Here is a 12,597-nt window from a genome sequence, read left to right as displayed (position 1 = left end):
GAAATTGAAAAAGATCATTGGGCTGGGGAAAATGGTACCATTGAGTTTTTTCTGTTGTTTTGAAATCGTAACTACTTGGGAGACTTTTATCTTTCTACATCCTACCTCGTACTTTTATAAATGACAAATCTCTTAGGTTCTCAATCTTGGTCAGTTCTGGTATACATAAAAATGAGAAATATATGAAATAAACTTAGAAAATCTTGTAACTTAAAAAAGTCAGAAAAATAAAGCCATGAAAATTATGACCAACTTCATTTTCATAGCAATAGACTAATCATCATAGTCTACCTTCTGCATCATGTGTTCGAGAAACTCAAAATTGAAATGATTATGCTGTTGACTTTTAATTAGTAATCTTCTATGCAATATATCTCATGAATAAAGAAGTTATTTTTATATCAATTCTCTTTATTTCACCTCATCACTATATTTTTTTATTCTTTTCATTTACATAGTCTAGAAATACACTAGAAAAAGCACTGGGAAAAACAAACCAAACCAAAACAAAACAAAACAAAACAAAAACAGTGCATCCAAGCAAATAAGGCAGCTTTGCATTGAATGATGGTTTGCACTGTTCTGGAGAAGTCCTTACTTTATGCTTCATGGACTGGTTATCCAGGGGAAGTCACAGATGGAAGAAAATTGAGAAGCTGCCAAAATCAATAGCTCCTTTAAGGGGGGATTGAAACATTCTTTAAGAGATAAATTACAAAATGCCAGGTCTAACTATAGTTGATTTTTAACTATAATAAAAAGTCCATTTACATTATTTAAATTTTGAGTTATAGAAATTAATTCCTCTAAGACAGATAATAAACACATCATTGATTTGAACAGTGGATTAAAAAGAAGTGAAACTGATTTTATAAACTATGAGAAAAGTCAGTCTTTAACTTCTGTGATACATGTTCTGGGTAAACACTAAATCCAGACTCACTCAAAAAAAAAAAAAAGCGTAATGACAAAGTAGCCATTATACATCTGTTGACAACTGTAATCATTTGTCCAGTAATTTGTTTATTATCAAAGATGGTCAAATATCAAATCTGTGAAAGACACACATAGGACCAAGAATAGGCATATTATAGAAAGAAAGAAATAATTAGCATTTCTTTTTTAAGTAGAAGTTGAGGTAAAATCCTAGCCCACAGAAGTATTATTAGCACTGCTTCCTTTTCATAAATATGAGCTAATATGCATTTAGCCTTTGATTACATCATATATAGTTCTCACATTTGGCAATTTCTTTCATTTTCTTGGAAAAATTATGTTTTTACCACTGACTCCAAAAAATATTATTAAGGGTATAGAAATTGATGATTGTTTTACATAAAAATTTGGGGGGGAATTCAAAATAAGTAAAAGCAACTATAAATAAAGTATCAATTATAAGAAATTATACATAGATATGATGTCTAACAGTATATAAAAAAGAAAGCTAATCATAGAAATAGGGAAATGATTGATCAAGGTCTGAAGATATGTCCATATATTCCATTCAATTGAGGATAGGTAGTATGAGTGGATAGTTGTATTTAACAATGCAAGGCATGAAGAATTTATGCCCAATGTCTGAAGTATGTGGGAAAGACAAACTTCAACCATCCACTGTAGCATATATAGCAAGACCACAAATTTAGTCTAAACTTAGTCTAAATACACAGAACCATATATTCAACCAACCACCACTAGCCCAGGCATTTAATAAATAGTCCTTTTGTTCCATTACATGTGACACTACCTAAGAGTTATGAGTGATACATGGAGCCGGCCATTAAGGGTTACCAAGGAAGACTAGTTAGCATGGTAAAAACCAAAAAAAAAATAATAATAATAAAATAAAAATAAAAATAAAAATAAAAACCACACACAAAACTGTAATAACTCTAGTAGCCATATAGGTCTACAATGATGTGTCATAGACTAATTTCAAACTTCTTAACCTTAGGTTAAGATTGCAGGAGGGCAGATCCCCACCCCCCCACCCCCCCCCACCCCCGCCTTTAGCAGTGCTTGTGTTATGTATCGGATTTAGGAAAGCAGTTTAAGGAAGAGGAGGAAAAGACTCACAAAAGAAATGACTCTCTAGCTTCCAGCCTACTCATTTTTCTAGCTCTGAGTTCAGAGCTAATGAGGAAATGCAAAGAAAAAGTGATGCAAGGCTATTTATTCCCTAGAGATAAACGCAGGAATCATATGGCCTTCACAACAATTTTAAGCAATGATGGAATTCACTTTTCTTCAGCCTTACCATTTTTCCACAGACAAGCAGAGCTAATAATGTGTCCTTGAAAATGAGACTCTTGATTTCTTTGATACAAGACTTTAGATTTGAAGAAAAATGGACCAATGTGCCTCAGTGTATTGGGAAAGAAATAAACCATTTGCCCTCAATTTTCTGGAAAATACAACTATATTACTCAGAGTTCTCCAGAGAAACTATATATATATCTATGCATAAGATTTATTATAAGGAATTGGCTCATGTATTTTGAAAGCTGAGAAGTCCCAAGATCTGCAGCCAGCAGGCTGGAAGCCTGGAGACCCAGGAGAGTGTATTGTGTAGTTCCAGTCCAAGGCCTGAGAACCAAAAAAGCCAATGGTGTAAGTTCCAGACTGAAAGCCAGAAGGCTGGGGACCCAGAAAGAGCCAATATTTCAATTTGAGTCCAAATGCAAGGAAAGATCAATGTCGCAGTTCAAGGCAACCAGGCAGGAAGAGTTTATTCTTTACTCCTTACTTCTTACTGAAGGAGAGTCAGCCTGTTTATTCCATTCAGGTCTTCAACTGATTGGATGAGAGCCATCCACATCGGAGGGCAATCTGCTTTACTTTATTCAGTCTACTGATTCACATGTTAATATCATCCAAAAAATACACTCACAGACACATCCAGACTAATGCTTGGCCAAATATCTGGGAATCCTATGGCCAAGTCAAGTTGACATATAAAATTAATCATTGCAACAACATTCCAATCACAAGTGATCAGCACAACTTGTGAACGATTTCATTGTAACCATCTTCTTTACTTTAACTGTGTTTCACAACCTCAATTGCATTATAGACATTAATTTTTTTTTTAAATTTTTATTTATTTATGATAGTCACAGAGAGAGAGAGAGAGAGAGAGAGGCAGAGACACAGGCAGAGGGAGAAGCAGGCTCCATGCACCGGGAGCCCGATGTGGGATTCGATCCCGGGTCTCCAGGATCGCGCCCCGGGCCAAAGGCAGGCGCTAAACCGCTGCGCCACCCAGGGTTCCCCTAGACATTAATTTTTATGGGAAATTTGAAGCCAGAACAGACATTACAGGTCTTACCAAACCTGACCACTGACCTTTGGAAAGGAGAATGCTCCATCCTGGCATTTTCATTGTGCTCAACATTCTATGTAATGGCTGAGAGTTGGTTGCTGACCTCTAGGAATTCATATGATGTGAAGCATCAGTCCTTTTATACAGAAGGTTACTTATCTGAGTATTTTAACTTTGAATGACAGAATCTTGACACAATGGTTCAGTTGGAATCCATTCAAGCTAGAAATACACCTGTAGCAAAGCAATATCTAGAGGTTTATTGTTTCTTTTTAACTTGGAAATTTTGTAATGTTTAAAAGATTAGTTGAGAATAAAAGGAGTCACTAATGGAAGATGTCAATATTGATGTGGTAGGGTCTGCCATAAACTTATGATTTATTGGGTATAGCTAAGTGATTTCTCCTCTAGTTCAAGAAATGGGCTGAGTCTCCAGGAGAGGCTTGTGCCTCTGTAGTCTACATGGAAGGTCATAAGAACTTACAGTCTCAACTGATTAGCTACCCAGCATCCACTTTAAGAACCAATAAACTTCAATGTTAATACTAATGGTATGTACCTTATAAACTCTACGGTGTGCTTTATTTGATATATTAGGAATAATTCTCTCTGTCTCCTTGTATGTATCTGCATGGTCTGGTTTGGCCTCTTGAAGGAAGGTGTTTATGGTTTGCCTTGATGGAAAGAAGTTTGTCTGGATTGGGGTCTAAATTGAAAGAGGCTATGTTTTATGTGACAAGAATAAGAGGCATGGGGATCCCTGGGTGGTGCAGCGGTTTGGCGCCTGCCTTTGGCCCAGGGCGCGATCCTGGAGACCCGGGATCGAATCCCACATCGGGCTCTCGGTGCATGGAGCCTGCTTCTCTCTCTGCCTGTGTCTCTGCCTCTCTCTCTCTCTCTCTGTGTGACTATCATAAATAAATAAAAAAATTAAAAAAAATTTAAAAAAAAAAGAATAAGAGGCATGAAGTTGTAACTCATTCCTGCTGACATGCAGCAGCAGGCAACATAAAGTCATGTTTGACAGCACAGACTCTAGAGCCTGCATTCAAATCCTGATTCTGCTACCTACTTGCTGTGTGACCTTGGGCAAATTATTTAATCTCGCTGGGCTTCAGTTTCCACTTTGTAAAATGCAAATATTTACAATGAAATAATTGAATGAGTTAATATTTGTAAAACATTTAGAATAGTGCCCAACACATAGAATTCCAAAAGGGTTTGAAAATAAAAATCCTATTTAATGTTTTCATGCCCATATTTTGAAATGCTTACCCTCATATTCTCAGAAAGCATAATGCTGACACAGTTACATACTGTAAAACTTTCCAGTGTGTTCAGGTCATATTATCCAGATTGTGAATTTAAGGTAAGATAATGTATCTGTGTTAGGAGAAGGGTAAGAACATTCTAAACCTTTAGAATGCTGAGAAAATATTTCATTGATTTCATTGATAATGGTACCATCAACAAGTAAGATGAACTTAACTCACTTAAAATTTGTTGATTTCATGATATACTGAAAAGGGAAGAGAAAGACTTCTGAGTCTTACTAGGTTTACATCTTAGTTCTACTTACTGTCAGATGTATTACCTTGTGTCTCCAAGTCACAATATCTCTCATGTTTAAAACACAATATTAAAAATGTTTCAGAATAAGATGATTAACACAGTGCCTCATTCATTCTTTGTATATTGTATACAATATGTATATTGTATAATTTCCAGCTTTCTGAAAATTAATAACTATTCATATTCAAATCACAAAAAATACAGCTTTCTTCAATATGTAATTCTACAAAGTTACATAAAGTAAATAAATCTGCATTCACAGTTATCACTGGGTTAGCAGATTCTGTTACCCAAGGTTAGTCACATTGATAACTCAAAGCAAAGGGAAGAAATTTGAGATAAAACTCTTTTTTTTTTTTTGCATTGTTTTAAGAGTACACCAAAGTCAGGGCCCCTGGGTGGTTTAGCTGGTTAAATGTTTGGCTTCAGCTCATGTCATGATCTTGGGGTCCTGGGATAGAGCCTCACGTTGGGGCTCAGCAGGGAGTCTGCTTCTCTCTCTCTCCCTGTCCCTACCCCATCTTGTGCACATGCACACTCTCTCTCAAATAAGTAAATAAGATATTTTTTAAAAAGTATAGCAAGGTCAGAAAGGTAAGTTCTGATGAGAACAGATAACTTTCCTTTCGATATTTTGCCCATTAAGTAGACAGGGCATGCCGTCATAGGTGAAAATACATTCTAGCTATGACAAAATCTTGAGTGAAAGGAACCTTGACAAGAATCCAGAGTCTTAAAGCTAGAAGAGACATCAGGGATCATATCAGCATATCCCCCCAACCCCGACCAAAACACAGAATGGCACCAACTATACTTGTAGCATTTGTTGTCTGAACCCTTATATGCCAATTACTTATAGAATAAGCCATTTTTCTCTGATAATAAAGCCTAGAGTAGACTGCCTTTCTTTCCCTGAGTGTCAAGATGCTCAGAATCAATTCTTACAAGAATATCAGAAACTGTATTAATGTTTGGCATTAACTCTTAGAAGGAGCCTGTTTGTTTCATCCATTTGCATTGGTTCTAATTTCCTATTTCTATTGTATTCAACTTGTGGTATAAATCATTGCTTAAGCCCACAGATCCTTTTTGTTAAGAGTTAGCTCATAAGTAAAATTCAATAAGCAATAACAGAGTCTCTCTTATTTTAATCCCTGACATATTGTTTTGCCTTATTCTTTATTTCTTGTTTCACATCTGTCTGCTTTGGGCTATGCTACCCACCTCCTACTAGAATGTATGTTCCTTAAATGCAATAACTACCTCTTTTCCTCTATTTCTTTCAATGTCTCCTGTTGGACTGGTGTAGGTATCTATTTTTTTTCTTATAGTAGAATGAATGAAAATATTAATAGTACAATGATCTTAAGCATATTCCCGTCCAAATATGAAGACACAAAAGGTATGCTCATTAATTCATGTCATCTTTAACATTAGTGACTTCTGCCAAAAAGTTTCTTTATCTATAAAGCAAACACTTATGGACTTACTTCCGGACACTGGACACTGTCCTAACATTTGGGAAACATCAATGAGCAAAATATTATCCTTTCCCTCAAAGGTCTTAGATGAGAAAGATAGAATGCACAGCGGTGTAGGAAAGAGGGATCACAAGTGCCAGAGAGGTGAAGAAAGGTGGGGACCAGTTTGCAGGACTGAAAAAGGTGGTCAAGGTAAGCTTTCCTAAAAGGATTTTAATAAATACAAGGAAGTGAGCAAACCAACACGTGGAGGAAGAGCACCCAGGCAGAGCTAGAACATGAGGAGAGGCCCTGTGTGTTGCATTGCCTGCGCTGAGGAAGTGGGGCAGGAAATTTGCCAGGCAGATTGCCTAGGGTTTGGAGAGTTATCACAAGGACTTTGGCTTTTTTATAAGTGGAATGGGGAATGTTGGGCATCTTGAGAAAGTAGTGACATGATATGACTCATATTTTATGAATATAAATCTGAGAGCTAAGGAGAAGACTGTCAGATGAAGCAAAGATACTTTGGAAATTTTCCAGGATAGAGATGATGTTAGCTTAGACCAGGGTAGTCACAGGGTGGGTCGCATGAAGTCCCCAAATTCTGTTTATATTTCAGAAGTGATACCAATAGATATTCCTAGTGATCCTGCATGTGGGATAGGATGGAAAGATGGGGGCAAAAATAACCATGAGGTCTTTGGCTTGAAGGGTTGGAAGGACTGATTGCCAGATGGGAAGGCTGCAGATAAAGCAGAAGTTCAAGTTTGGACATGTTGAATTTAAGGTGTTTGTTATTTGCTGTGTAAGTATGTGGCTTTATGGATCTGGAGTTTAAGAATGAGGTCTGGGCTGGAAATACAAGTTCGGGGATCATTGGATTGATTAAAGCCTTGAAACAGAATGAGATCATCAAAGAAATTACTGTAGTTGGAGATAAGGACCAAGTATTAAGCCTCAGGACCCTCCAGGAGGGTCTGCAACTCAGAGAAAGAAGGAGGAACCAGCCAGAGACCAGAGAATAAACCATAAACTGTGTTCCTACTGGAAGCCACATGAAGAAAAGCTGTTAAGAAGCAGTGAATGATTTGTGTCAAAGGCTAGAAAGTTATTTTTAAAAATGAGACATGAATCCATCAAATTGCAATTAAACAAGAGTCCCAATTATTGATAAAAATGGGAAATGAACATTCAATTCAATTGAGTTTAGCCCCTTGGGTAGTTCTTTAAGTATCCACATATTAGAAAAGAATGTAGACAACATACAAGAAATAAAAATAGAATATGTCCTTCTCGTATAGAATGTCTTATCCTCTACTGCCATTCACACTTTCCTCCCATTAATATCTATGTATCTTATATACTCTCCTCTAAGAGAGCAACATAGACTCCTCCAACCTGAGTTTCTCTTCGGAGGAGTTTCTGGTTCCCAGGAACAGGACTGCTTTCATATCTTTGCTAAGCTCAGTCATTGGCTGAGAGCAGCCTGGGGGAGGCATGGCATCAGTAAGATCACAGTGATGAATTTCAGAAAGCAAGTGGGGAAGCTTGGTCAGTTACACTGCCCATAGTTGGAGTTTTCTGAGGCTCATTCTTATGGCCACTAAAGTGGCCCTGGACATCAATAGGTCTTCTGTCTTTCTATAGCCCAATGATTTATCAAGTAATTGGTTTATAGTAACTGTCAGATGCAGTGGGGTAAATTTGGATACACATTATCACAAAGAATTTGGTTCTAAGGGTCTCTACCTCAAACATTCTGCTCCAAGTTTTGGGCTGAAGCTTGTAAACTGGGTTTAAATTATGACACAACATATCTGCAATTAAATAATCATTATAATCACCAAAAGTCAGGGTCCCACAGTAAATCTGTGTCATCTAAGAGTGCTATATACACCAATTATTCCAGTTCCTGGTTAGAGAAAATAAGTGTCCAAAAACATGAAGGTGTCTGAATAGTCTATTGTATACATTAAGAATTTTTGAGAAAAAGGGACACGTTGACTTTGGTTGAAAAGTACAACTCTTTAGAGGCCTAATCACAATATATTTTAAAATAATATAAAATCATATAATAATAAAATATTATTATAAAATAATACAAATATATTAGTATCAAGTACTTTTCTAAACCATTTAAATTTATGCATACTCATTTAACTTTACAACACTATGATATAGAACTATTAAAATCACCATTTGTATATGTGGGAGCTCAAGCAGAAAGAGGTTAAGTGACTTGCCTGGCATTCTACAGGAAACAAGTTCTATATTCAGACTTGAAGCCATGAACTCTGACTTCAGAATCATGCTTTTAACTACTCCACTATTCTTCTCCTGTATCTCCTCTGCCGATGCTGTTTCAGTAGTAATGTAGCATAATAGAATCTCAACAAAATCCATAGAGATCATGAGCTCTGAACACATCATGGATCCTTCTGTCTTAGTCACAGAAAGAATTCCATTAGGGTTGTAACTTATGAATTAAGCCAAGAATAATAATTTCATCAATATGAGCATGATAGTAGACAGGATTTCTCAAACTGTGGGCTAATTTCCAAAAGAAATTCATGACCACTACTGGAAAAATTAAATAAAAGAAAACAAAATACTAGAAGGGATTACATGTGATAGAGGTAAAGTGTGTGTGTGTGTGTGTGTGTGTGTGTGTGTGTGTGTGTGTAAATATACTGGATTCAGAAATGATTGTTTAAAGACTTATCTGAGAGAGAGAGGGAGAGAGAGCATGAGTGGGAGAAGGGGTAGAGGGAGAGGGAAAGAGAATCTGAAGCACTGCTGAGCACTGAGACCAACTCATGAGTCGTGGGGCTGGATCCCATGACCCATGAGATCACGACCTGAGCCGAAATCAAGAGTTGGATGCTCAACCGACTGGGCCTCCCAGGTGCCCCCAGAAATTATTTATTAATTGAAGTTGCAGTTAAAACAAAACAAAAATTTTAAAATGTTTGTCCAAGGAGTGAATAAATTCTTTCAAGAACCATTAACTCCATTGCCAACCCTATGGATCATTAGCACTAACAGTTGGCACTGTACAATCAACATGTTTTAAGTAGGAAAGTTTGGAGTTTTATCTAAACCACATAAGTTATATTCAGAGTTGCAGCCACTTAGCTTGTCTATGAGAAGGTAATAAGATAGGATATGGAGTCTTGAAAATTAACCCTCGGGATATCCCAGGTGGATTAATGTCACTGGTAATTTAATCAGCCATCTTGTTCTCTACCAACACAATCAAAAGAGCAACGTTCTCACTAAAACACTTGACACAAGAAAAAGCAGCTAAAAGTACCCAAGGTTTCAGCTAGTTCCCACACTTTCATTTAATATTTCTTTTTCTGCTGTTTAGTGCACTAGCCTGACATTTTCCTTTGTTCTTATGGGCATATATCTAGCTTCCTCCCACAGATTTCTTGCATGGCAAGAACGGTACAGACTCTAAACATTATTCTTCCCCCACAGATGTCAAAAATGCATGAGCATGCAGTGTGTGCTGGGCTGTGGGTGGCTAAGAGGGAAAGATCCAAGGCAGTCATAGGCAATATCAATTTCTTTGATGCAATTATACACGTCCTCAATACTCCTAAGGAGGCCATAATTATAAGTGATGCCTCTTGGTTCAGCCAAGCAGCCAGCTCCATTTCACTGTATACCCACTGCAGTTAGAGCTCCATGTGGAGTATGATGGGAGTTACGGCCTTCACACTGCAGGAACTTAAACTTTAGCAGTGAGACAAGGCAAACAGGTGTGATCAAAGGAAATTACTTTAAACAACATTGTTTGAAAAATAATTCTTTTTCTAAATCATTCTAAATACAAACTGTGCTTTATCCCAAGTTCATAAGAATAAATACTATAAGCTTCTAAGACATTTAAATATTGGTATTTCCTTGCAACTTATTGAGAGTGGATTTTGAGTAATATATTTTTATTTAAATTTTTGTTTCAGTCCTTCTGACTGAAGATGGCAGTCTTAACTGTTTGCAAACAAATTTGTTTGCTTAACTTAAGCAAACAAATTAATAATGATGATTAACTTAAAATTAACATTTTCTGTGGAAGAAAATGTGCATTTATGCCTGTTCTAAGTATGTGTGTTGGAAAAAATTTCTCTATTCCCCAAAATTGTAATATCTGAAATGAAAGTACTGCTTTTGAATAGATTTGCATCCCATAAGAATTTCATGCAGCAGATGATATAGGCTACAGTGAAGGATAAGAAACTTACTCAAGCTTTCTAGCCAGTTCTTAAAGATATGATACTGATACCCAGGTTTTGTGATTCTAAATTTAATCATCTTTACAGGAAATATAGTTGAACTTATGATTTAGTATATGATTGTATGCATCCTATTATTCAACAATAAACAGTTTTCACAGGTCCTAAGAAATGCAAGCTGTTAAAATGTAATTTCTGCAAAGAAATTCAGTAAGAAGAATCAATACCCTCATCTGACTGGATTTGTGATTTTCCTACAGCTAGCACTCTACAACCAGATGCATCGCCTTCTCATACCAGTACATTACTCTCAATCTCAGTAACAATTCCAGGAAACATCTCCCAGTTTCAAGGTATGATTTCTGTATGCATGAGTGGGAATTTTCTTTACTTGATCCCTTCTCACCAAGAAAATCCTACAAATCTTTTTTAACAGCTTTATCAAGATGTAACTGAAATACAAAACAAAATTGCACATCTGCGGTAAAGCAGAGACACAAGGAAACTTTGAAAATGACAGATATGTCTATTACCTTGATTGTGGTGATAGTTTCAAAGGTATATGCATTTGCCCAAACTCATCAAATTGTACATTAACTCCTTGCCAATCTTAATTTACAAAACAGACTTCAGAATGAGAGAGATTTTTTTCTACTTGACACATCATACCTAGAGATTACAGAGGCTTACTTAAATGGGGGGGAAGGGAAGGAATAAGATTTTGAGAATTGTCATACATTAACCAAAGGTGACTATTTTTTTTCTTTCTTAAAATAATAGGTACTGAGGATGCAAAAAATGCAAGCTCTTCTTCAGCCAGCCCCTCTTATTCCAGTGAGTAACAGACATATCTTCATTTGTGACACCAAATATGTAAAATGTTTGAATATGGCTGATAAAGGAGAGGATTCGATTATAGACAGCCTTTTATCAACTTTACTGAATCTGCCGTTTCATTATAATATTACCTAACTGCTGCCTGTTTTGAGGATTTCCTACTATTGAATCTGATTTTAATGAGCACAGCTTTGGAATTTTTTTATTACCTTAGTGCTAAGCAATTACTACCAAGGGTCAAGGTGAATTGATGAGACTAGTCTTAGATAAGCCAAAGTGCACAGGCAGAGGGCTTCAAAGAAATGAATTGTTCAGGCAGCCCTGGTGGCTCAGCAGTTTAGCGCCTGCCTTTGGCCCAGGGCCTGATCCTGGAGACCTGGGATCAAGTCCCACATTGGTCTCCCTGTATGGAACCTGCTTCTCCCTCTGCCTCTCTCTTTCTCTCTCTGTGAGTCTCTCATGAATAAATAAGTAAAATATTTTTAAAAAATAAAAAAAAAGAAATGAATTGTTCACCTTCACAGAACTTTACCATATGTTAAAAATGGCCTTTAAAGAAATACTCCATTTTAGCAAAAGCATATATATGTATACATATATATACACATACATATGTACATGTATACATATATATATACATATATGATGTAATATATATGTGTATGTTAGGACTGACTAGAAAAAAAAATCCACTCATTTCCCTAGAAATTAAGAATAAGATGAATGCTTATGAAACTGATGATAAAAGATCACCTAGGCTTAAGTAAAGCCATTCTATTCAGTAAGTCAGCATGCCATTTATTAACTTGCTGATTCATGGCATCTTTAATTTGGGAGGCACTAATGATCTCGCTCAAGGTCTAATATGAAACAAATGTTTAACTATAACTTTGGAAGTATAAACCATCCTACAGAAAATTGGATAAATACGAGGAGTACATATGCAAGCAGATGAGAATACTCAGCTAAATAATAACTGTGGCCTCTACATCTCTAGTTGTATGACTATGACAGCTTTGTCTTTTCATCACTGTCTTTTTAACCTGGGCAAAGACTGTACAAAAGAAGACAGATGTTAAGAACCAAACCAAAACAGTAAAACTCTCCTCTGAATAAAAACTCACCCCAATTTAACTGTCGCTATACTACTCTCCTAAATGTG

The 12,597-nt window shown here is 36.4% G+C and overlaps 1 protein-coding gene across 2 annotated transcripts in view; it reads left to right on the top strand.

The window, feature by feature from the left end:
• Nucleotides 1–12,597, top strand: part of EMCN (endomucin) — a 120,094-nt gene that overhangs the window by 62,936 nt on the left and 44,561 nt on the right. For both annotated transcript variants that reach the window (XM_077882129.1, XM_077882128.1), the window contains exons 6-7: nt 10,859–10,951; nt 11,379–11,432. In XM_077882129.1, the coding sequence (XP_077738255.1) occupies nt 10,859–10,951; nt 11,379–11,432 (147 nt within the window). The remainder of the gene's footprint in view (nt 1–10,858; nt 10,952–11,378; nt 11,433–12,597) is intronic.

The sequence above is a fragment of the Canis aureus genome, chromosome 33 (genome assembly GCF_053574225.1).
Source record: "Canis aureus isolate CA01 chromosome 33, VMU_Caureus_v.1.0, whole genome shotgun sequence".
Classification (NCBI taxonomy): Eukaryota; Metazoa; Chordata; class Mammalia; order Carnivora; family Canidae; genus Canis; species Canis aureus.
This window is presented reverse-complemented; position numbering and strand designations above follow the sequence as displayed.